The 25,154-nt window shown below is 41.7% G+C and overlaps 1 protein-coding gene across 1 annotated transcript in view; it reads right to left on the reverse strand.

The window, feature by feature from the left end:
- Positions 1-25,154, reverse strand: part of ANTXR2 (ANTXR cell adhesion molecule 2) — a 117,884-nt gene that overhangs the window by 49,507 nt on the left and 43,223 nt on the right. Inside the window, exons 11-14 of the mRNA XM_075422075.1 lie at positions 11,192-11,270; positions 6,921-7,016; positions 2,143-2,184; positions 998-1,093 (exon numbers count right to left, since the gene is read on the reverse strand). Of these exons, the coding sequence (XP_075278190.1) occupies positions 998-1,093; positions 2,143-2,184; positions 6,921-7,016; positions 11,192-11,270 (313 nt within the window). The remainder of the gene's footprint in view (positions 1-997; positions 1,094-2,142; positions 2,185-6,920; positions 7,017-11,191; positions 11,271-25,154) is intronic.

A 25,154-nucleotide genomic window follows, 5' to 3' on the forward strand; every position in this document is an offset into this window, starting at 1 on the left:
TGTATTTTTGCCATGTGATGAGCATGCATTTTTTTATGGTACTGATGTTACTTGTGTTCATGAGGTATCTGTTGGTTTTCTGTTTCATTGCGCAGGATCCCATTTACAAACTGATATGATTTAAAGCCTGGAACCCCTCCTGGGGGCTCATCATGGCACCTGTTAGAAATCCAGGCTTGTAATTCTTTATGTTGGAAAGTATTTTCTAGTTTGCCTCTGAAAAGCATTGCACAAAATGTTTTTTCTAAAATCTGAAGCTCTTCTAAATTACCAGTTCTGAAATGCTGAAGGAAACATATATAAGCAACACAGCTTTACACTTGCAGGTTCTTCTCCTGCGTTTAAAAAGAACTCAAGAAAGCTGATACTTAGGCCAACACCTTTATCAAGATGCATAAGTATGGCCTAGGTGGGCATTTCAGACAGAGACAGTTTCCTAGACTGAAGTTAAAAACTGCAGAAAACTGCTTTGCAAATTCCATAAAGGCTGACTTGACTATAAAATCTGACATAAGGACATGCCCATAAGGATGCACATTTTTCATTCTGTTTTAATTAACATGATGCTATCGTGTCTCTTCAAAGACAGGCACTGTTGTCGCTGTGAGTTCCTTTGGGATCAAGCCTCTCCTTAGCGTCACCATTGTCAGCGCATTTGGCTGGCCCACAGTTGGAGGACTTATGTTTCACTGTAATTTCTTCCAAAACATTCAGAAAAGGCTCTCAGTCTCTCTTTCTCATTAGCTTGATGGAAAGAGCATGTCTTCAGGCAGCTATTTAAAGTTCCAGTCAAATGGAACTACTGAAAGCTGTTCTTTCATAGGCAAGGTCAAAATTGTTCAATACGGTAAAAAATTTTACAAGGCTTATGTCACTGAGAAGGAAGCACACATTATGCCCCTGTGTTTTCAGTACACTTTAGAAGTCTTCGTTGCCACCATTGACAGCCTCAGAGAGCTTGTGTTTTAGTGAACTGGCATCTCCGTATGGTACAAACCTCCATCCTTTTAATTCCTCCAACTCCTCGTCCTCCATAGTAGGAAGCATCAACTGTGGGCCATTTCTTTGTAGGCAAGGGCTCTTCTTCTTCTTCCTGTCAATAAATCCAAATAACATTTAATTTTAAAAGATGCTTGCTTTTTCCCTTCCCCACTAAGTGTATTTTTAGTATATTTCACAAGAGCTCAGAGAGTAACTCTTCCTATGTTCGGTGTGAAAGATCAGATAGTTAGGTTTCCCAAGTGTTTACCAATTTCCAAACAAAATCTGGTCACGTTCGGAAATATTTTTAATATTTTGCATGGGAAAGCATTGGTGGCAACCAGTAGGAAAGTCCAAATGAGGAATCTAACTGTGTATTCTCCTGACAATCACTCATATCCCTTGTCCTTTTCCTTTCCACGAATAAAAATAAGCAAAACACACAAAAAGAAAAGGATGTGCAATGGCTTCTTCTACAGAAAATATAATGCCTTCAAAGAGCCAGGTCATCAGCCCTGCTCATTTGGATTCAGCAGACAGTGTTCAGCAGATCTGCAGATAAAGGTTACGCAGCCAATCACAGTTTCCTAAGCCAACCCTTGTCAAATTCACTCTTGGCTGCCTCGGCTCAATGAAGTATGCCTTATCATGGGCTTAAGCGTCAGAGTACACTGGAGTACGCTCAAGCAATTGGCTAAATCAAGACCAAGGGGCAAAAATACTGAAGACACCAGAAGATCCTCTAGTGCATTACTGCCCATAAGGGAGAGAAATTCCCTTACAAGGGTTCTTCGGTGTCTGGAATGCCAAAGCTGTGGGAAAATGCTGTTTAAGTCACGCATGAATCTTTAGATTGTTATACAAGATCTACTCAGTCTTTCTGCTTTCACTGAAGAATGGGAACAATAACGTTCAACTATCTTGGGATAAAGCCCCTAAATATTTCTGTAGATTTGGGCTTAACTCATGCCACACTGAGATGACTGAGACAGAACAGAGATTTGGACTTTGGCCGTCCCACTCTCAGCTTAAGGCTTCCCACAGGGCAGTTGTTTCCTCTTCAGCAGCTAGGACAAAGAGCCGGCTTCACAGAACACAGGAAAGCACAGAGGACTGGTATCATGTAACCAGTGTGATGAGCAGAGCACCATCATACTGTACCTCTTTTGGAGCTGGCGGAGGTGGAGGGGGATCTTTGATGACCTGGAAGAGCCAAACATAGAAAAGCATAAGGAATTACACTGGCAGCATCCAGAAGCCAACAGAAAATTTTAAGAGTGAACTGTTTCCATCTGAATCCCCCACATCTGCTTGCAAACTGGCAACCGCTGCTGCCAGGTCCCTTGGGTATTGATTATCAAGGCCTTCTGGAAATTAACACCATCCGTCTAATAGCAAATAACATCAATTGACTGGCAGACACTCTTTGGGCAGACGTGTCTGCCACTTTGCTTCCTGACCGGATAAGACTCAGTCGTTGTAAGTAATAGCCAGTGATGAAACCCTATGGAGTTAATTAGCAAGCCTGGGAGCAAAAGCATCCCCAGGTCTATGTGAGGTCTTGCATAATCTTGGGCCAAGATGCCTGCTTCGTTGTGCCATGCTGCTGGATAATTTCTGGCCCAATGACAAGTGTGAAATGCCTTCTGATAGCTCAGGCTTCACCTCTAGACATCCAGATCATTTCTACAGATCTCACATTTCAGATCTAATGATTTAAGCCTGTAGATCCTTGCCTGTTCAGTGTAGAGTGCAAGTGGGAGTTACATTCATAATGCTTCTTAAACTGCTTCTGGATAAGACCCGCTCTTAGGGTAATTCACTTGCACCTGTATTTACCTGCAGTTTATTCTTGTTCCCTTTTTCACATGCATATCGTAAATCTCAGGGAGTTCCCCGGTACTGACAGGAATCCACTGAACGGTACAGGGAGAGGAGGAGGAAGGCAGCGACCCTCTTAAATGATTAAGATGAAAACTGAATGGACAGCCATTCTTCCACGTGAAAAGCAGGTTTGTAAGCAAAAAAGAAGTACTTCAGTGACATCAAGTAATTTTTTGTGCTTGAATATTGTATAGAAATGACTAAAAAATACCCCCTGAATATAAAGGAGTCTGTTTCTGCTATGCCTTAGTATTATACAAACATAACGAAAACTGTCCATAATGACAAACACCTAAATCTCCTAATACAGGATTAAGTACCTTAATTGAAAGATGTCTTATTTCATTCACTCTGTGCTATTAATTATAGTACTTTAATTTACCACTGCCTATAAATAATGTCACTGTACAGATGTAGAGTATCATACATAAAAGAAACATATTTTTCTTGACCAATAATCAAGAACTTTCCTTCCTGATTTACATTTCAAGTCATGGTGCCACCAAGATAGTTACTAGCTACTGCCTAAATAAGCTATGGACTTTTAGCACTGGATACAGGAATTCTATCAAATAAAAGAGATAAATTATGGCACCCTTGCAAATATTTTTCCACAGCCCTTCAGGTTTAAGATACTGAATTGTTCATCAAGCAAGCTCAAGGTATTTTGAGTGGACTGGAAAGTCAACTATGGATTTTAACCAGAAATCCCTTTGCTGCTATGATGGCGAAAACATGCCAGAAATTACTTTTCTTTAACTATTACTGAATGCTTTTTATTCCCACCCATCAGGAATTTTCAGAATACTTAACAGAAATCAATTACTTAATTAGTGAAACATTCCTGAGAGCCAGATTGGAATTACTGCCCTAACTTTACAAGAAACAACACCACAGAGGGATCATGGGACAGATTCTGAGAGATACTTGGATGCTGAGTAAGATTTTCCAAAGCTTGAAGATATTTAATTCTCACTGAAAGCAATTTAAAAGACTGGAAACAGTAAAACAGTACTTTCAGTACATTAAAGGTCACCTAACCTTATTTAATTCCCATTCTTATTTCCCTTTTGCATGTCTCTAACAATTATCTCAAAAAAAGGCCTAGCTAGGTTGCGGATTTATATAAATACATATTAAATGGTATTATCACTCCACTTTCTATAGTTCTACAATTCTTAAGTCTTGCAATCTCTCCCAAGCAAAGCCAGATCTGCATAGTAAACCTCCTTGTGATGCTTGCTGAAGTTCACTTGGGCCCTACGCTATTGATATTTACGGAATCAAAATTTCTACCCCAGTGAATGAAGAAAAACTCTACTTGCTGGACCTCACTGGGCTTCAAAAGTCACGAGTCAATGACAGTTTTTGTTTGACTCCCTGAGCAAAGGATCTAATCCTATGCCAGCTGCTAAACTCCCTGAAGTTATAGGGTAAACTTGATTTGAAGCTAACCAATGCATTAATTAGCTGCTATTTCTAATAGCTTCAGAAAATGAAACTTGTTTTAAATGTGACAGTGGTGTGAGAAAATAATCTGCCTTGAGTAGCAGATACTCACCCCTGCTGACAGAAGTGGAATGTAAATGCCTGCATCCTTATGTTTCCACAGGCTCCTCACACACTCTCTCTCTCTCGTACACACGTGCACACACAAAGATTATTGTCAGTCTTGTGTGATATTTCAAGTGAAATCAGGAGAAAGCCATTTTAAAAAAAAGAGAAATCCAAAGAACGCATGCAGCTTTGGCAGAAAAAAATGCAAATGTGGCACGAAACTCCACATACTGAAGATCATAATATTGCAAATTAACTTTTCCTGAACTTGATTCAGGTTGTTTAAATACGGAAGACTCTGAATAATGCTGCTGTCCTATTAACCCCATGGATTATTTCCTAATTTTGGTTTGGCTTGGTTTATTATCATCACCAGGCAAGGCTGCATCTCATGTATTTAGTTGCAAAGAATGAAGACTTGCATTTGGAGGGGAGCCGATTTCTTAAAAAAAAAAAAAAAAAAAAAGAAAGAAAAAAGTTAGTTGCTTCAGGCAACAGTCCCTTTGATCTGCTCATTAACACTTTTCAAATGTTCGTGTGATGTGGGCATTAGGAAATGTCAGCACCAGAGCCTGAAGCCAGCTTGATGCGATCATATGTTCTGATATTGAGGGAAGAGTGAAAGAACTGTCAACAGTGAACTGCCTTAAAAAAAAGTGGGGGGGGGGGGCGGGGTGTGGGAGAAGAAAAAGGAGCTCCCTCCCCCAACCTGTAAGTGTGCATGGACCTCATGGCAGGGACACCGCAGGACTGCATCCTGGAGAGGCTGAAGAGGAGCGCCCGCTCCGCCTGACGCTCGCCATGCTGCCGCAGGGAACACACACCGCTCATGTGGCTCCAGGCACCCGGTCCGCCCTGTCCGCAGCACTGGTTGCTCCTCTCTCTTCCCTTGGATACTGAAGCGTGGGATGCTTACAAAGTGCGAGGGCTCCTGCTTTCTTCCTTGCTCCTGTTCTTTGTCCCATGAAACCGGACGCTCCACTCCGCCAGGGAAGCGGACTCAGAGGAAGGGAAGAGGAGGTCCTGCCTGGCCCTAATATGCTGCCTCTCTTGCCAAGGACACTGGCACCAAAGCCCAAAACTACATAGCCCAAAGTGGCAATAATGTGTAATGTGAGAACCTGAGGTGCAGGAGAGAGGAAAATAATGGAGGCATAGTATAATGATCTGAGGAAATAGACATCGAAACAAAAAGAAAGGAACTCAGTATTTGGTAATAGGTTCATGTGGGTTTGGAACTCGGAACTGTTATAGCAATGAGTCCTAGAATTACCTTTTATTTATAAAGAAACAAACAATATTCATGAGAAGTGGGAGGAAACTACAGGGGCACTAACATTTAAAGTGTCATGGTTTTATTGCTTCCATAGAAGTCAGGCTGCTTCTTAGTAATCACTTATCAATCTACAGCTCAAGACTTCCCTAGAAACAGCCAATTACTGCTGTACCAAACACTATATCCAGAGAAGATGCTCAGGGTAAGTTACTATCCCTTAAACATCAGGGAGGAGCAGACTTAAGCACAAGGTGAATCAGAACCAAGGGACATTTTTTCACAGCTCAGTGCAGCTCTTCGTGGAGATGTAGCTCCACACAGGAGATCAGCCCAGACAACCCTGCCTTAATGCCACGGTCCGTCTTAAGCACCATGCCTCAGAAACCCCAGACCACAAGAATGCAGATGGGGGCTGAGGACTTCTTGCCCTAGGACAGCCTGGGGCCTGTTGGATTGCACCAAAGCTTTTGGTTATGTGGGCTTCAACATGGTCAGGCGAGAAGGCCAGTTCCTCTGCTGCCCCAGGTTCCACAATCCCAAGGCAAGACACAGAATGCAGTACGAGCATGGAAGCAGTCTCCACTTCCCAAGTCCTCAGCACTGTCACTGAACTGGATGAATAATAAACTTCACCAATTTAAAAATGCCAGCACGCAAGGAGGTGGAAAGAGAGTTAGTGAAACAGCATTGCTGACTGCGGCCAGAAGCATAAAGAGCGCATTCAGATGAAGAGAGACCCAATGTGTGCAAGGGATTATTAAGACAATAAGGGATTTCCAACTTGAGAGCCCATAATGGACTACAAATACCAATTTTAGGGATAGTACTTTTAAAATGGAACATCTGCATACTATTATGGCCAACAACTTTCAAATAATAGAGAAAAGGCTTTTATCAAAGTTTTCACCGAAATGTAACATGTGCTCCCTCAGCAGAAAGCCCATGAGCAGCACACCGGCACGCTGATGCTGGTTGATGTGTGCGTGCAGGTCTCAGAAAGCCAGAAGCACTGCTAAGAGTGCAGTCCACAGTGTTGAAGCTGGTCTCTTCTTCCATTTATTGCATATCACTAATGAAAGAAAACTCCCTCAACAGATGGTTTATGTCACTTTTAGCTCTCCTGTTACTTAACCTATTTCCTATGGTATCTGTGTTTCCCAACATGGTGTGAGTTATTATCATGTCACACATCCAGTGACTTTTCCCAATAGTCGTTACTCACCACTTTGCAGCAGAGGGGCCAGAACCACCAAAGCAGACCGAGTGCTGCTAACAGTAACAGCACAAGAACAGCAATAAGCGCTGCAACTCCACTAGACTGCAAAGAAAGCAGAAGGACAGTGTCAGTGGATGTTGGAAGTAACTGCTGCCTGGTTTTGCCACTCACCCCAAAACCTCTTCCTACTGACTGATACAAATCCCAGACAAATTGTTCCCACTCATCGGATCAATTCCTCACAAAGGATCAAGACGGAGGTTGTAGCCAAACTCGTATTTGGCATGAGTTCAGCGACACCCTCCGTTCTAAGTCTCCTCAGTTCCATGAGTTATGCAGAAGGTAAGCTGGGATGCTCCAAGAGGAGCTGCATATCCCAATGAAAACACTAAAAAGAGGGAGGAGGTGGTAAGATGCCATTCTTCTTTCTCGTTCCCTACATATTCTGGGGCATGCAAGTCTCGGGTATTCTAAGGGACTGAACACAGCAGTACTGATGGACATACTAAATTGAGAATGACAAAAACTTTGAAAACTACTTTTTTCTGCCTACCTGTAACCCTAAGTTCAAATGAAATCATTCAGTCATGGGTAACAGGCCCAACTTGCCCCAGTGTAAGCCAGGTTTATTTCTGTTGAAGTCAGTGGATTCATTTTGATGTAAAACTGATATCCTTGAGATAAGAATGCGGCCCAACTTGAAGAAAAGAAAGGGTACATTGACTGCTAAGAAATGAGCTGTCAGATGCAAACAGGGCAAGTCTGTGGATGAGAGGTGCCCACGAGGACATAGGTCTGTATGGTGGGTGGGTGGATATTTAAGGAATCTCAACTAACAATACATATATAAGGCTTTTATGCTTATCACCCACAGATTCGGGGCATTTACACTGTACAGACTATAGCACGCTAAATCCCTGTAGTACTACTGCTTGAACCTGAAGCCACCATCATAAGAAATTCTGGATGAGCATTACTGCTTCCAGCAATACTGCTTTTAATGGAGAAGTGAGCAACCCATCTCCCACCACCTCAAACCCACATCCTGGAGGTGCTCTTAGCCCTGTGCTTGGTGTTCTGTGCTGCTGTGCTGGTTTAGAACAACACTGAGAAAAATGCAACAGTGGCCTTATGAAAACAGAAGTTATTCAGTCTTCAGCTGGGGAAAAAGGCAAGGAGGGACACCCAGGGAATCACTAAGGCTGGAGTACTCTGTCAAGGTGAGAGAAGTTGTACCGCAGATACACCATTGCAAATGGAAGGTGAAACAGCTTTATTCCAAGTACGTGTTGGGTGCAGTGAGGCATACGCATTCACGAGAAACAGTCAGATGCATGCCTGGGTGCACAGGTGCAACATATTTTCTGTTTGTTTCCACTGCAGCAATGTGGGTTTGCGAGGGGAGGCTGTACCTTGTAACTCATATACCAACTAGCCCTCAGCTGCTCAGCTATCAGAATTAGTGGAACAATTCTAGCAGTGACCCATTTCTTGCAGTCGCCCATCTGCTACTATGGAAACAGCAGTTCTCCTTGTATGGAGCTGTCTTTGCTGCAACATGTATGAAACGCAAAATAAAAAAAAAAGGATGATCAGAAGTACAACAGTTTTTCCTGACAATGCACATCTGTACTCATCCTGTTTCCTGTTAGAGAAAAAAACTTCTGACCACAGAGAAGCACTGTTAGAGTACAGCAGAGGGAAGGCCGCCGTACTCAGCAATTTGGTATGATCTGCTTTGCATCAATGCTTTGTTTTTACCTAGCTGTGCGATCTTAGCGATTTTTAAGGGGACATAGGGACAGACTGAACATGTGCTGCTTTCTCTGAAAAGACTAAGGTAAAGAGCAAAGCAGTCTAGTGTTAGTCTCCAGCCTGCTCCTGCGACTGTACTGTCCTTACGTTACCATGCAGAGAGGCTGCTTCAGCATGCTTTGGTGTAAGATTGAAATGCTTCCGAATGAGAAAGAGGCCCTTAAACAGAGAAACGTGACTGGGCTAGTGTGTGTTTCTTCAGCTCTCAATTCATTCAGGCTTTCTTCCTGAAACTGAAGGGCTGAACTGAGATGACTCTGATTTCTACAGTTATCCAAGTATTTAGTTTTTAAATGAATAGAAGAAAAATGTATTTTTTTCTCTTTTAGATTAACTACCTATCAGTGATAAAAATACTGTTGGAAAAACACATGCTGATGAGCAGAAGGTACTGTTCTGTATGCTTCCATGCCTGACAGGAAAGCTGCACTAAAGTCACACTTTAAATGAGACAAATTTAAAGAAAACTGGTATCCATGCGCAACACATTTTTAAAACCTCCATCCCTACATAGTGTTCTTGTGTCTAACTGCAAAAATTTTAACTGTCCTGCCTAAGAAGACAGAAGAAATCAATGGAGACCAGAAATGTGAGCTTAGAAATTTTATATATTGAGTTAGAAAAGTCGCTGACTGCGTAAGTTTGTGGTTTATCCTAGAAGCTGTTTTTAATTCTTTTCTATAAACCTATGATAAAAACATGGCAGGATGTTCACACTACCTTAACCCTAGGCTTAACTTAGGTACTCCAGCCGGTGCTTGACAAAGACTCTCCCCCCTGATTAACAGAGTTGAGAGCCTACACTCCTTATTCAGGCACCAAAGTTAGGCACCTAAAGTTACTCAGCGTTAGTATCCTCCTGTAGGATTATAACCACCTTCCGAACCCAGGCTGAAGTCCTACAGTTCTTCCTGCTCAGCTTCAGCCTGCTCCTGCCGGACCCCAGGCAACTGTGTCACACCTGGCTGTTACAACAGGATTATATTTACAGTTGGGAAGTCCCTGATGGCATGGAAGCTTCCCAATATTTCAAAAGCCGAAGCTGCACACTGTGCGAAAGTAGCTTGTTGTAATTTATTTGGCAAAATGCAGTTCAGAAGCTATAAAGAAATACAAGCCCCACACAGAGAAGGAACACACAGACACTGCTTGGATCTCAGGCCAGAGCCGGCTGCGGTGGCCTGGGAGAGGAGGAGAATTCCAGGGCTTTCCCTCTATGCAGAGTTCTGCGTTTGGGCTACATCAGCAGCCCCTGGAGCAGCTAGCAAAGCAGATGCAGCAGCAGTGAAAGGAGAAACCCGTATAACAGAGCCTGTGTCAGAAAACAAAGGTAAATCTCGTAAGAGATGGCTTCCATGTGTTATTAGGAAGTCTCAGATGACACATACAGCAATACTTCACTTATGTGGTGTCCTGCAAAAAAAGATCTTCCTATAATAAAGCTGTTTGCTTGCCACCTTAATGGGCAGAATTAAGAGAATTGTTTTATATAACTTGTCCTGGTCTCAGCTGGGATACAGTTAATTTTCCTCCCAGTAGCTGCTGTGTTTTGGATTAAGTACAAGAAGAATGTTGATAACATGGGTGTTTTCAGTTGTTGCTAAGAAATCAAGGACTTTTTCCTGTTTCCAATATTCAGCTAATGAGCAGGTGTGCAGGAGCTGGGAGGGAGCCCAGCCAGACAGCTCACCCAAGCTGGACAACAGAAATATTCCATACCATAGACGGCATGCTCTGTTTATAAATGGGGTTGGCTTTGGGGTCAGCAGTCCTCTTTTTTTTTTCATGAGTTCAAACTTTTCTGGGAGTTCCATGAAATCCGTGAGTTCCATGTTCCACAATCGCTGCTTGGGGCCTGGCTACGCAATTGGTTGTCGGGCGGTGACAAAAATTGTATTGCGTATGGCTTGTTTTGCATGTTCTTTATTATTATTTCCTTTGTTGTCTTACTAAACTGTCTTTATCTCAACCCACGAGTTTTACTTTTTGTTGATTCTCCTCCCCATCCCGCTGCGGGGGTGAGGGGGAAGTGAGCGAGCGGCTGTGTGGTCCTAGCTGCCAGCTGCCAGGTTAAACCACAACATAACTGCAGAAAAAAGTCTTGTCTGTAATGCCCCACACACACTTCATCGCAAATTCAAAACACCTGAAAACTCTTCGTTGCATGTAGTGGTGTTATCAAACAGATTCTTAGCATGTCTCAAAATACAGAGAAAGTGACTTAAGACATATATATATATGTATACACTTACATATTAAGAAATCATTACCATTAAATTATGTATATTCTGTATGTGTCTGCACAGGTGTATTTTCAGTTAGATGGATTTGTGCATTCTAAACATCTAACGGGACTTGCCATGCATTGAGGTTCTCTGCACTGAGAGGTCATGCGATGGTAAAACCCAAAGAGAAACTGGATTTCAGGATTTTACATTGAATAATGTCAGCTGTATACTTACACAGTCTGAAGCGGTGATCGTTAATGAGCTGGACATGAAAGACTGCCCTTCATTCAAACTCACCAAAACTTCCAGAGTTCTGGAAAGAAAGAGAAAAAAAACCAACATTAGCCGTAAAACATAAAAAGCGCATACGTGCTACAGTGGCACTTGTACCTACAGACTCTGTTCAACAGAGAACGTATTCCAAGAGAGCAAAATGGGAGCCGAGGCTTCTGAGCTGCACTAGACATCAGAAGTGACTTCACAGAAATCACAAAACCTACGTGATTACTTTGTGTTACCATTTCTAGAAATCTCTGATGACTTTTAAGTGATCCAGATACTTAGCTGCTACAGGGTTGGACCTTGTGGCTTTCAGAAACCAATTTTTGGGCATCTCAGACTGAGCTTTCTTTTCCTCAATTTATGCTGCTGAAAATGAACAATACAGTCTCCCGTGGGTACCATGTTGATTACTATTTGGAAATAATTTTAGTCTTCTCAATAGAGAGCTATCTGAGTAAAGAATGTCCCTCCTCTATTCCATGTAGCATAAAATACTCCAAAAAGTTTTAGATAAAATTAATTGAAGTTCAGTTGTAGAAATAACATTGTTTTGTCTGTTCCATAAACATCTCTTTAGTCATATGCAGACATTATGGATAAAAATGTCGGATAATTATAAATGGTCAAGACTTTCTATAAATAGTACATAAACACTGCATACAAATAGTATGTGGTTTACATTTTACAAATTAACCCTAGAAGAAAACAACACATGGTGAATGTTAAACCTAAAGAAGACTCTTCAGCTTCTCTGGCTTGGATTCCCAAGATTCAGACAGTTTATATTATGCATAGATGTAATTAAATAAAAATATAGATATCCATGAACTAAAATGATTAATCAGTTACACCATTCTTGTATGTCATGAATTTTTATTCTGGCACAAATGTTTTAGTCAATATGGAGTTCAATGCTATTTTAACTAATTTGGCTAAATTCTTTTATAGTTCTAGTAAAAACGAAGTAAGTTGCTTCCGCTAAACTCATATTTAAATTATCTGTGTTATGAATAATTGATCTAACAGAAAGAATAACTCTAATTTACTTCTAATTATTACTGAAATAAGTGAGTCAGAACAGATAAAAATAAAAAATTAATTCAATTTCCTTCTAATGCACTAAATAAAGCAAGCTATACCAAAACTTCTGTTACTGTTGAATTTATTTTTTATGTGATGCCTTTTAGTATTTTTTTTCCCAATGTTTTGCTTTGCCACTTTAATGAGGAATGCTGTGGGAAATTACAAAATGACAATTCTGCTTGAGTTGACTGGCCAAACAATCCTACTGACTGCAGTGCCAGAGGATTTCATGCCATGTCAGTTCGTCATCAGGGAAGGACTTAAGTGCATGCTGTGCTGCTGAAACACTGCCCAAATCCTGACAGGTGTCCCTGAAGACATTTGTGTTTAAACTCTTCAACCTTTTGGAGATTTGCGCATCATAAACACATCATCACACACAGGATCTTTCTGCCCAAGTCACTAACCTACCGCCCAGCTGCACTAACGGGACCCTTTCTGGTGTCCTAGGGTCACAACCTTTTGCACCCTGGTCACACCACTGCATTGCTGTGGCTGCACAGGTGTAACTGAATCACAGAATCAGAGTATCTCGAGTTGGAACGGAATAACTGAACACAGCCCATAAATACTGAAGAATACACAGCACACAGAAGTATTTTTGGATGGCAACTTTTCAGGTAAGCACACATTCAAAGAGGAAAGATTAATGTCTTAAATGTTTTCTTTTCCCCCATTAGCCTTGCCCTTTTAAAGCATGACTTAGAGAAGCATGCCAGAGGCTCCGCACCAAGTTTTGAACTTGGTTACAGCCAAGAAAGGGCATTCATTGCGGTCATGTTCCCTGAACATAAAAGCTGTTCAGGCTTTTTACTTTTTCTGAACTTTCCTAAATAATGGTGGGTGCCTTCCCACTGACTGATGCCATAATTGGGATTGTATTGTTTGGTTCAAAGCCTGCTAGCACAGTAAGAACCCTTGCAGCTGCTCTAAATCCAAATGTAGTGCACCAAGTAATTTTGATTTTTAAATTAATGTATCATGTTCTTTAAGAACCTAGATCCTTATATATTCCTGCATTGACTTTATTTCCAGTCATATTTTAACTGTGTCTAAATGCTTGGTAGGTTTTCCTCAGCTCTTTTATCTTTGGTTGGAAACATTTCTGCAGTCTCTTGTTGGGCAAAACTCCCACTGAGATCAAAAATAATTCTGTCTGTGCACTGGTGAAGAACTGCTGGATTTGGCCAGTAACATCTGACTATAGTTGCTGCCAGCTACTGGGGTCAAATTTCCAAAACACTTTCAGATGCTCACTTTTTCACCATTTTTGTAAAAAAAAGTAAATGTGAATCCTCGATTTCCTATGGGTTTTTTTCTGCTATCCAGTCAATTCCCTTTTCTGCCTGGCAATATCATCCTTCCTCCTGACCCATGTGTGTTCTTGTCAGTCAGGAATATTTTCTAACATCGTTTCACAATGTTTTTATACTCTGGCAATTTGTTGATCTGCGCGATGTGCTACTAACAGTCCCAAACCTACGTGGTTGAAAAGGAAGATGCAGCGGTGGTTGACTACCATTGTCAGCACTAGCAGGCACTCCCTGAAATGTCACATACTCGGGCCCGCATGTTTTTAGTAAACAAAATGCATTTGAAACTTCCGAAGAAAAGTGAAGTACTGTTGAGGCATGTTCTCAGTATGTTAGCAGTACCTCTAACTGCTATTCATGTTCACTTTCATTTTCCTGTGTAAGGAAGCCTGCACAAAACTGCTACGTCCACTAAAATGATAATATAAATTATTTCACACAGATCTTCATAAAAGTAGGCTTCCACATATCCCTTAGATCTTTAGGAAAAAAATTACTTCTTTTGCAGCAATGCCTTCCAGACTCACAACCTCCAGGCTTCCCCCCGCCAACACCCTGACAAGTTTGCCAGCAAAAATCTAGGTGCACATCGTGGCTTACCCTGAAGGTGGATATTCTGACTCACTAAAATGCTGCATTTCACACGAACTGTTTCTGTGTGTGACAGACAGTGCATCTGAGGAATTCCTGGACCTGTGACTTAAGTGTGGGGCTTTCCTGGCTTTCCTGCAAAAAGTCCAGCTTTCAAGACTTAACAGTCGATCCTGTTAAAACTTTTTCCTCCGTTTCTCTCTTATGCATTAAAGCTTGAAGCAAAAGTCACCTTTTTTTCTTCTACCTTCCCTGTGTCATGCAGCAAGCTACATACTCCTCCTGCAATAGATCTTATTTTCTTAAATTTATAGGAACGGTTCACTCTTGCCTTCGTATGGAACATATGTACTGGTCTTTTTCTAGCAGTGTTCTGTAGCTACCACACTTACACTGTTTGCCCCTGTGAGCCTGATGAGTCTTGGATGAAACATGCAAGGTTTGTCTAATTTAGCTATGAAGAAATGAAGCTAAATTTTTAGATGGTCTTTGCTAGCAAATTGAGCAAAACGGGAACCTGAAAGACATTTGGATGAAACGCTCCAGAAGAACGCATACTAAAGAAAAGGATCGTTGCCCAGGTATCTTGTTTGAACTCACTAGGTTGTATGAAAAATGTTCTATAATAGCTAAAATTTATTAAGTGGACTAGTGCCCATGTTTACACCTTACTGTTTGCAACATAGAGCTGGCCTCTGTTTATGTCCACTGACAAGCTCCACTCAAACAGGGATTCCCCTATGGACTGAGAAGAGGTGACACTGCCGCTACTCTCCTCTACTAGAAAAGGCACCTTTAAATTTCAGCCCCACCAAAAACATTTGCTTGGCAAACATTTTGCTGATGTGCTGTACAGGCCTGAGAGCTGCATTCCAGCTCCATTCACTTATCTAAATAGAATGAATCATAGAATCATAGAATGAATCATCGATATAGAAATAGTGTAGAAACAGTCTACCTGGGATTTAGGAGAAAAACAGCAAGTAGGGATGTCTGCAATCTACTCTGTTACACAACTTGCCTGGGTCCCAGAGATGTGGTGTGCTGAGCAGGCAGGGTCACCAGGACACCACTCTGGCACGTTAAGCTCATTTTCTTAGCTCCAGAACACAGCCACACTCAGGACCAGGTAAATGACAAATAAACTATCTGTGCATGAACTGGTGGAAACAGATCCTCGAAAGTGGCACAAAAATCTCAGTCCCACAAGAACACCCAGGAAGAAACTTGCCATTAATTGAAGTGTACTGCAAAGTCTGCTCAGGCCAGTTGCTGAAGGCCAGTTACTACAGTTGGTTACTGAAGTGGGCGCCAACCCATATTTTTAGGAGGTGCCCCTGAGCAAGCTGCTGTCACCCCGTGGGACTGAGCTCTGCTGCCGGTGAGGCTGGCAGATCTGGTCCTCGCTCACAGCAACACCTCTGCACACAGTTGTGGCAACAGAGAAGGGCACCGATAAGACGTGTGTCTAGTGAGAACAGGGCCCACCGCTCACCCACCCACATGGACTGTGCTACCAGCGCGTTTCGAGTCCCTGGTGCCATGTGGCACATCGCTACCATCGAGCTCTGCAGTCCCCCAACCTGTAGCTGTCAGGCAGTCTGACAGATAGCCCACGCAACAGGCTCACTGAACACATCAGCGATCAGCGTAGATACAACGCAGCAGGAACTACCAGCTTCCCTGTCAACCTCCATTCTGACACACAGCTGCAGGGATGAGCCCTGTGAGATTGTCGTAGGAGTTGATCATACTTGCTCAGTTCTAGAAGCCACAGAGTGAACTCATACAGATAATTATCTCATCTTCAAAAGGATGAACCTGTCAACACACAAAATCACTTCTTTCCTGAAAGTGGCATGTCTGTAGGGTATAAGAAAAGCGTTTTTTTCATTTCTTTAGCATCCACCTGTTTGATGGGCTGTGTGTCCTTCTGATTCACATACACACTCCCCCTTCAAATTTGGAGTTCCAAAAACAAGGTGCCCTATTTCTTCTACTCACTCATTCACAAACATCCAAGAGAAAGACGTATACATAAATACATGTAGTGTTATTGGTAACTGTCCATGCGTGTGAGGCTTTTAGCTCAGCACTCTGCATAAACTGCAAATATTCTGAAAATACAGTGACATTCAGCAGTGAGTCTAATTTTTGGGCACCTTCATTTCCCACTGGTGATTGTCAGTATTTTGTCAGTGTCAGGGTTCCTTCACCAAAGCTCAAATCAGCTAAGAGCCCAACCAGCCTATGTCACCAGATGACATTTCTACATCTTCGGGCCTCTACTGATACTTTTTTCTATAGCCTGGAGGAGTACAATTTAAAGGGTTATGAAACTACAGTGATTTTTCATGATGGGCTTAGCTCATGAGAGGAGGAGCAGCACAGATTCTGGTCAGCTGGTCGTTAAGACCCTGCTTTCAGTCTCCCTGGTGGAGGTGATCAGAAAAGCCTCAAAAATGTCTCCACAGGCACTAAATGCCTGGTTTTATAAGTCTGTATGGCCAGCACTCCCAGCAATTATTTATGTGATTTACGTTGACTACACCCATAGCAGAACAGAGTATGTCCTCAGGTCAACCCTGAATAAAACCCACAGAGAACCAGGAAGTGTCAATGGTGCTGCTGCTGTGGCAACCCAGGACTGCATCCGCCCAATGCCCAGCTAAAACCTCACCTCTGCTGTGTGACACCATCGGTGTGGGTCACGGCGTGGATTTTACATCTGTGCACACAGGAAGGGGAAGCAGACCCTGAGGGTAACAATCAGAGGTTCTAATAATCGAGGCCCGCTCGCCCTGCACAAATACCCAGGCCTTTCTGCAGTTAAGAACACAAGGAGTCAACCAGCTTCCCTATGTCGAGCTTGAAAAACACAGTTGCTGGGATCAAGCCTCCAGGGAAAGGCAAGTGCAGCCCTTCACACTGTTTCTCCAAAACACTGCAGTGCCCAAACCCAGCATCTTTTTAAGGCTTTTAGTCAGGATGCTCATTCCTTTCTTCTGATCACTTCTGACACAGCACTTAAGTGGAATCAAAGAGATGGCAAACTTGAGCTAATAAGCACGTGTAATTAACATGCTGTGCAGATGCTCACAAACTCTGTTGCTTTTTATGCACCACAGGTCTAATGTGCCATTTTCCAGTGGTCCATACTTTTAAAGCTATTCCATTGGAATAGGAAAAATTGTGGGGTTTATTTACGGTTCATAGCCCTTGCTCCATGTGGAAGGGATTTTCCTATATTTTGTCTGTGAAGTATCACTTTTTGGATGGGAATCAATCCTAGAAAACTTAGTCTGAAAAAAGCTTTTACAAGAAGTTCTTACTTATGACCAAAGTTAACCACAAGACTCTTGCAGCTTTAAACTGTGTCAGTCATGGCCCACTGGCTATTCTAATAAATAATTTACCAAAAAAAATGTAACTTGAGAAGATCAAACAATTGCAATTCTTTCTTTCCTGTATGTCCACTGCTGTTTTATTGTTACAGAAGAGGAATGTGGCCCACTGCCATATGTCACCACTGCTCTGGTCTAAAGAATTTCACACCCTGTGAAATACAGCTGACATTTCAATCCAGAGTAGCCTATTTGCAAAGTATTCATTTGCTCCTTACATTATGAGTATCCAATAAAAGACTACCATTTTATGACCCATTAAAAAAGATGAAAAAAATTAAATAAAATTGTGAAAGACATTTGCTGGAAGTAATAAATAATTTACCTCCAATTTTCATGCACTGAAAATTAAACTGGGAACTGCTCAAAAAGTTATTAAAATTATGGTGACACAGGTATTTTAGAACCAAGTGCCAGCATTAAAATAGCTAAAATGCTGTACATAACAAGAAGGGAAAAAATACATCTATGTATTTAAAAGGGTGCTTTCCCTTAAAAAAGCCTACATCCATGAATTAATATACAGCTTTATTACACAGTTAATAGCGGTAATCCTGTAGTGTGTATGTGCTCTAAATACAGCTATACATGCATATGCACCTGTGTGTGTTTGCGTATACGTATGTATACAGTAGCAGTGGTTGGACAAGGGTTTGGTGGACCTACTAATCTAAGCATAACTTTTTGCACACCTATCTCTTCCCCCCCCCCGTGATTTACCATCCCCTGCACAACAGGCTGGCAGCACAAAGGGGTGCCACCATGACCATGCCTTGTTTTGATGGTCACCTGAAGGATGGGGCAACTGGGCCACACTGTGACTGACAATGGCACGTTCAGCTTTTTAACAGAAATATTCACCACAGTTCACAGCTGGAGCAAATAGAAGGTGTCATTCAGAGCAAATACTTCATGGTTTAGAGTCTGAAGGAAAAGCTCCACTGCCAAACAATACCAACCTCACCTCAGGAGGCAGACTGAAATTTTTAGTGCCAGGTGAGGCAGCCTCTGTCACACCGCCCCTCATCTGCCTGAAGGCTGAAAACCAGGGGTAGTGGCATACACAGGGAGACAACTAATGCTTGGCTACAGGGTAGGGGGGACAGCGTAGGACTAAGCGACAGCTGATGGTGTCTCAGTGGGGTCAGCTCCAATCTCACTGTACGAACACAGGGGTTTCATGAGACCATCTTGAGTTTGAAATCGCTGGCCACCATTTGCTGGGGATACAACTCTCATTTACCCACACATTCTCACCAACCAAAGCACAGCGTGTCCTTTCCCCTGTGTTCGGGTCACAAACACTCCAGGACCACGAATCTGACTCTCTGCACCTAGGGACACGTCCCTGCAGCAGGAGGAGGCAACACAAAGCCGTGGAGGAAGGTATTTCAAGTACAGGCTTCTGGTTTTGTTGCTCTTCCAAGATCAAAAGCCTCAGCTCCCTTGGAGCAGGGCTACAACCCTTGCCTGCCAAACGGTCAGTGCGGCTCCACTGTGCCAAGGGTCATCTATGCCTGGGAATCATAGGAAACAGTTTACTCGGAATGGTACTGGGGATAGTTAATAATGTGCAGTTACGATAAACAGTCAGAGGTTTTTTTCCCTCCCACCAACCTCACACGCATAAAAAAGAAATAATTATTTTCCCGAGGACAGCAAGACCTGCACTCTATGCAAATCATTACGGTGTTTTAGGGTTTTGGTAAAGAACTAAAACAAACTCTTACTCCCCCTCCCCCCCTTTCTGGGTGTAGCTTAGCACTGACATAAATTCAAATTATAGTTCTCTTAGGATCCCCTCCTGTTACCCCAGAACTATCTAGCTTTCTTAGCAGAGTTTTCAGTACACTGTCTATCTGGGTTTGGCTTTCCACAGGAAATGGACAGAAGTGCAGAGATACCTAAGTACGTCAGTGCTGGGAAGTGCTACTGAATTTGAAAGAACTGGAAGCCAGCAATGAATTAGGCCTGATCTCATGGAATCAGGAGAGCCTGCAGTAACAGGGTATGAAATGTCATTATTATGTTAAATTAGTCTATTAATTCAGCTCAGGATACTATGTCCACTGCATAATATTAAGCACTTAGTTCTGCTCACGCACTCTTTCTTAATGCTCTGGGAACACTGTGTGCCCTATTGAGGAACGTGAAGGACTGCATTAGAAATTACTACTGATCTTAACATCAGATCCATATGTCTGAGGAGCCAGTTAGCCTATACAATTCATTGAAGACGTTTCCATCTGTGAATAGTTCCCATTATAATCTAATTGTGTCAAACTAAATGTATTTCTAAAATATTTTCACAAGTTAATATTTATAACAGACATTAAACCTAATCCAACCATATTTCTGGTTTGCCCCTACCCAAATTTATTTAGCTGTTTTGGAGGAGGGAGATTGTATCATGTCAGTAACAAGTGACTGGTAACCATACTGGTTTTTTATCGTTGATGGAACAAAATGCTTGCATAGGAAAAAAAAGCTTAAGTGCTGGTGCTGAATACTAAGTCTCAGTGACTTTGCAAAGAAAGGAGTTAGTCCAGGTGGGAGAGGATCTCATTTAGGTCAACTCTCTTTAGCCAGTGCTACTGGGGAAGAACAGCTGTTCACATTGAAGGATAATGTTAAGATCAAATCAATGGGCCTAATTAGCCACCAGTACATCTAGGATGGAGAAGTATTGCCGTCACCTGAGCACAGAGGCTCTGGAATGAGAACAGGTGAAACCAACCTGATTTGGAGATGGCATCCTACCAGTTTGTGAGCACAAACAACGCACGGGCCTGGCAGCAGGAAGTTAAAAGGGGCCAAGCATTCTTCACTTCCCCTTTTTTTTTTTTGTGGTGTTGCCTTTGTTACAACTCCTGTGTTACAGAACTGCTTAGCTGCCCTGTGCAGGGAAGACAGGAAGGCTGATGAGCCAAAGGAAGCCCACTGTTTGTCTTGATGGCTGGTACCTCCTTTTGCAACAGCACGCTGCCTGTTCTCCTTCATCGCGCGCTCCCTAAGGTACAGCTGTACAACTGGTTCCTGAGAGGTAACTAGTCGGGGGGGTTATTGTCCTTTTGCCTTTTTGTAGTAATGACTGGTGTACCTGGAATGTGAAGTATCTTAGTCAACAAGCTACCTCTTAACTGAGAAATCCTACTGAACTCTAATTTTAATTGTTGCCCTTTCCTCTGGACAAGTTGTTCTTCAAGCAGTATGTAGTTGCAATGTAGTTTATAGACTCAGGATGAGACTTTGAAAATGGGTCCTTAAAGTCACACTTGAATATTTACACAAGTTATCTAACTTTCAAGTGGCTAAGTACTCATCACATGCGTTGCCCCTTATGTTCATGAGTAATTTAGTTCTGTAGCCAAATTAATCTCTTGCTTTAATTGTCACAAAAGTGATGATAAGGCTATTTAGTTAACAATACCACAAAAAGCAGGTAAATGTAACTTGTTAGAGAGCAGAAAATTCTCAACACACCCCATATATAAATATATGAAATAATAATCCTTTCTTAAGTGACTCTGAAAGATACCCAAGTCAAATCTGCAGCTTGCATACAACTTCCCTTCTTTGGCACTTCTTGTCTGTGCTTGTTTCCCAAAATTTTACCTTTCTCACCCAAGGAAGAAAAAGTGACAAAATAAAAATAATAATAGCAATTCCAGCCATAGAAAACAACAGTAATTATCTCCTTCATCTGGTTTTCAGCTACTTACTTCTATGGCACAAGAAAACTGAATTAAGTTACACACAACTTTTCTCAGTACTACTCATGGCAGACAAACGTTCTACTCTAATTAATGGAGACTTGACGAAGTTATGGCCTTATCTGAATAAACAGGTCATCTCATATGTTTATCTGCACGCTCTGGAAATCAAATGGGTTTGTGTATTTGAGTATCTGCATACAGCCTATGTGGGAGATATACCTGGTGTGACTTGTGACGAGCATAATTTAAATATATATTTAGACTTATTTTGTAATAACAAATTACTTTGTTAGTAATTTCTTAGCTTATCTACTTTGTATTTTCCTTCCATCTGGTAAAAGGCATGCAGAAAGACAAAGGCTAATTTTAACTTACAATTGTTACTGAGTTACTAAATAACACAGCATTGAAAGGTCACAATGTAGGATGAGCACAGCAGTGATTTTCAGCTCTTAAATACGCGCACCGTAGGCAGTGTGACTTGGATGGAAACTGTGTGTGTGACAGGTATTACAGTGGCTGCGGTGGTCTGTTATGCCAACACTGAGCTAATAAGATGTGAAAATTGGTGCTGGGTTAGGTCTAAATATTAGCTTATTGTCTGTTTGTATTTTTAATGCTTGCAGTGTTAGAAGGAAATACAACTGCGTAATCTTAACAATAAGTTAATGACACTTTTTGTGTGGGAATGTAAATCTGCTTATGGTTCACGCCCAGCCCCCACTTGCACACATTTCCAAAGGCATTCATATGCCTCCTCTGAGAGAACTAATGATACTGCATCAGCTTTCTTTCTATTTAGATATTTATTTCATATTTGCTTGAAGAATCGGGCCAATGTTTTTGAAAGCACATTTAACTATACCATATGCCTACTTAAATCATCCCTATCAAACAAGTTGTAGGATGATGCTCTGGTTCATTCTGTTCTGTTTTCCCTTCCTTCACAATGTGTTTATGTATATTTATCCAATTTGTTCTGTTCCTCTTGCCAAATTGCAGGTTTGAGATCTCAACTATGCAGGGGCAGCTGTGCTATTGTTGATGCCTTACAAAACAAAGGTCACAGACTGAGCCCGTATCACTAGAACTAATGACGGCTGCATGTTAACCATTATGGTATAGGTGCAGAATGATCAGGGTTCACGGACCCTCAGAAGCAGGAATAAATCTCACCTTGTCCTTTGGTAAGCAAGAACTCACATCTCATTTTTAAGACCTAATTTTTATGCAGATTAGCCTCTTGCAAAGTATCCTGCTGATTGTTTAATTTATTGACACAATTCTTCCTTCCATCTGGAAAAAACGTAACTTTAAACAGCCCCACCACAAAAAGCCAAAAATCTGATAAAGTGACAGCTGAGTTGGAAGGAATGATTTATTCTGTGTGTAACTAATCTTAGCTTTTCTCACTTCTGAGACTGATAAGAATTACCAGCTGTTCCAGCCTAGGAAGCTATTGACCACATAAAGAAGTAGGCTACCACAAGATGACATTTCCTTCAAAAGAAGGTTGTTTCCAAACCTAGCCCAGCAACTCCAAGTAATGAAACAGCAGGGCGGGACTGTTTCAAATGCCCTTTGTTTGGTAAGAGAGATCAATCTGCAAGGCTTGTGAATTCAAAACTATTTGCCCCTTGGGTGGCCTGACACTTCTTCTCCTGCTGCCTTTCATACCAGAAGCCAAGAGTCCAAAATTATTTAAAAGGGTGTTTCTTAGAGCTACACGTAGCTTTTGAAATACCGAAGAAGAGGGAATGTAATAGCTGGAGCAGACTAATGAGATGAGGTACATGTCCACAGACACAGCTCTGAGACCATACAGCTGGCTTTGAGGCTGTCTGTCTAAGGCTACTTCACCAGTGTGCTGTTAATTATTTAAAAGAGAGCACTGGGGAAACTACCATCACATCTGTCACCCACACACAGGCAGAACCTTCACTCATTGCAGGACCAGATGTGTTTATTCAAAACATGTACTAACTAGCTACTTAATGGGTCAGAATTATTAGCCAGAAGTTAATTAGGCAAACATATTAAACATCAGTCACCTTACCAAGCATCACTTCTTTAACACTGCTTTTACTTCTTTAGAGCCATTATCAACCACAGGAAAAAGGAGAGAAAAAGTAAAGACCCCATAAAGGAGCTGCAGTAAAAATTAGATTTATGAAATCTGATCGCTGTGTACTAATGATAACTACAATGCTCCAGGTAACTGCCTGAACTATATGCCTCTTAATATCATAAGTATACTAGCACATGGGAGGAAGCAGGGAGGCTTGTTTAAGGATCTACAGGTGCTGGAGATGCCAAAGGAATTAACAGTGGGAAAAGATTTTTTTCTTCTTAATATAGTCAAGTCAAACCTGAAAAAGGATGGCTTCGCTGCTTCTGCATGTATTGTACATATCCCTGAAGATGCATGCACTCACATGGCATTCTGCCTGCATAATGAATTCAGAAACATTGCTGGCCAGTGTAACATGCTCTTGTTCCCCAAGAGATGAAATTCAGAAGTGATATTTAAGTTTCTGGCTCCCAGGTTCACGTCACAAGAAGCAGTGGATGGAGTAAAGGCATAATATGCTTTATCTTTGGGCTAGTCAGGGTGGGGGGAAAACAGTTAAGATCCTTTGTTAGCAGCATGCCATGACAACCATTTTGTAGAACACCTTTCAGCAGCTCTTGAATGAGAGCAGCTGTCTAGAAACCAAATGAGATAATTTGTGGGATGGAGCCCACAATCCATTCATCTTCACTGTGTCTGTTTGCTTTCATGTGTCCACGCTCTTCCTCTTAAACCTGGTGCTGGTATAAATAAAAATGACACTTCAAAACTGGAAAGCAAGACTCAAAGTACCACTGTTCCACTGTCGCAGAAACGTCTTTCATACAGTACCTAGAGTTAAATATGAAGCACATGCTTCCTCTCAGGATTGAGAGATTGCTTCCCAGGGAGGCAGAAACCGAGGGCAAGAGTGCCAGTGACAGCTTGGGCATGAATTCCTGGGCTTTCAGCTAGTTGTACTTTTCCCTGCATGGCTGGTGTAAAGAATATTCAAGGCCCCTAAAGTAGTGAGCAGGAACTTCTTAGTGCATCCTGTAAACTGCAATTAATATGTTTTAAATGGAATCCCACAGTATTATTGTACTTAGAACTGTTTTTACATTAATTTGTCAGAAACCCACAGGAAGAAATGCATTGGATTCACAAGTCTGCTTCTCCAATTGCACAAAGCTACAAGCTCGTACGGGAGACAAAACCTTGGCTTCCCTTAAGCTGCTATTGAGAGATGCTCTCAAAGCCATGTTTAACTTGAAGCTTGTGGTTAATTCCCATTGTCCTCAACCTTCAGTCCTGCACGTGAGCCACAGCAAAAAGCACAGCAGCTACTTCTGAGCTAAATATGTACTTCAGAGATTAAGATCATGCTACCAAAACTTTGGTGAGAGAGAAGACTCTTGCCTGCATGCAGGCCATCACAAGCTACAAAAAAATGGTATAAAAAGTAAAAGAAATGGAGCTTGTTTTAGCTCTAGCTCAAACAGAAATAGACAGAGGGCAAGTAATGCAAACTGTCAAACATAAAAAGCCAGACAGCATTACTAAACATTACAGAATGGACTTCCTGCTGTGGAAAAAAGCAACTGGTTTTCTAAAAGTACAACAGAACCCCAAAAAAAGAGGTTTTTATATGTAGAGAACTTGTGCAACGTCTTAAAAGGAAGACACATGGATGCAATAGATGATTAAGCTAGTTCCTGAAATAGGTTACTGAAAGGCTGAAGATGCTACATAAAATAA

Source organism: Opisthocomus hoazin, chromosome 5, assembly GCF_030867145.1.
Source record: "Opisthocomus hoazin isolate bOpiHoa1 chromosome 5, bOpiHoa1.hap1, whole genome shotgun sequence".
NCBI lineage: Eukaryota > Metazoa > Chordata > Aves > Opisthocomiformes > Opisthocomidae > Opisthocomus > Opisthocomus hoazin.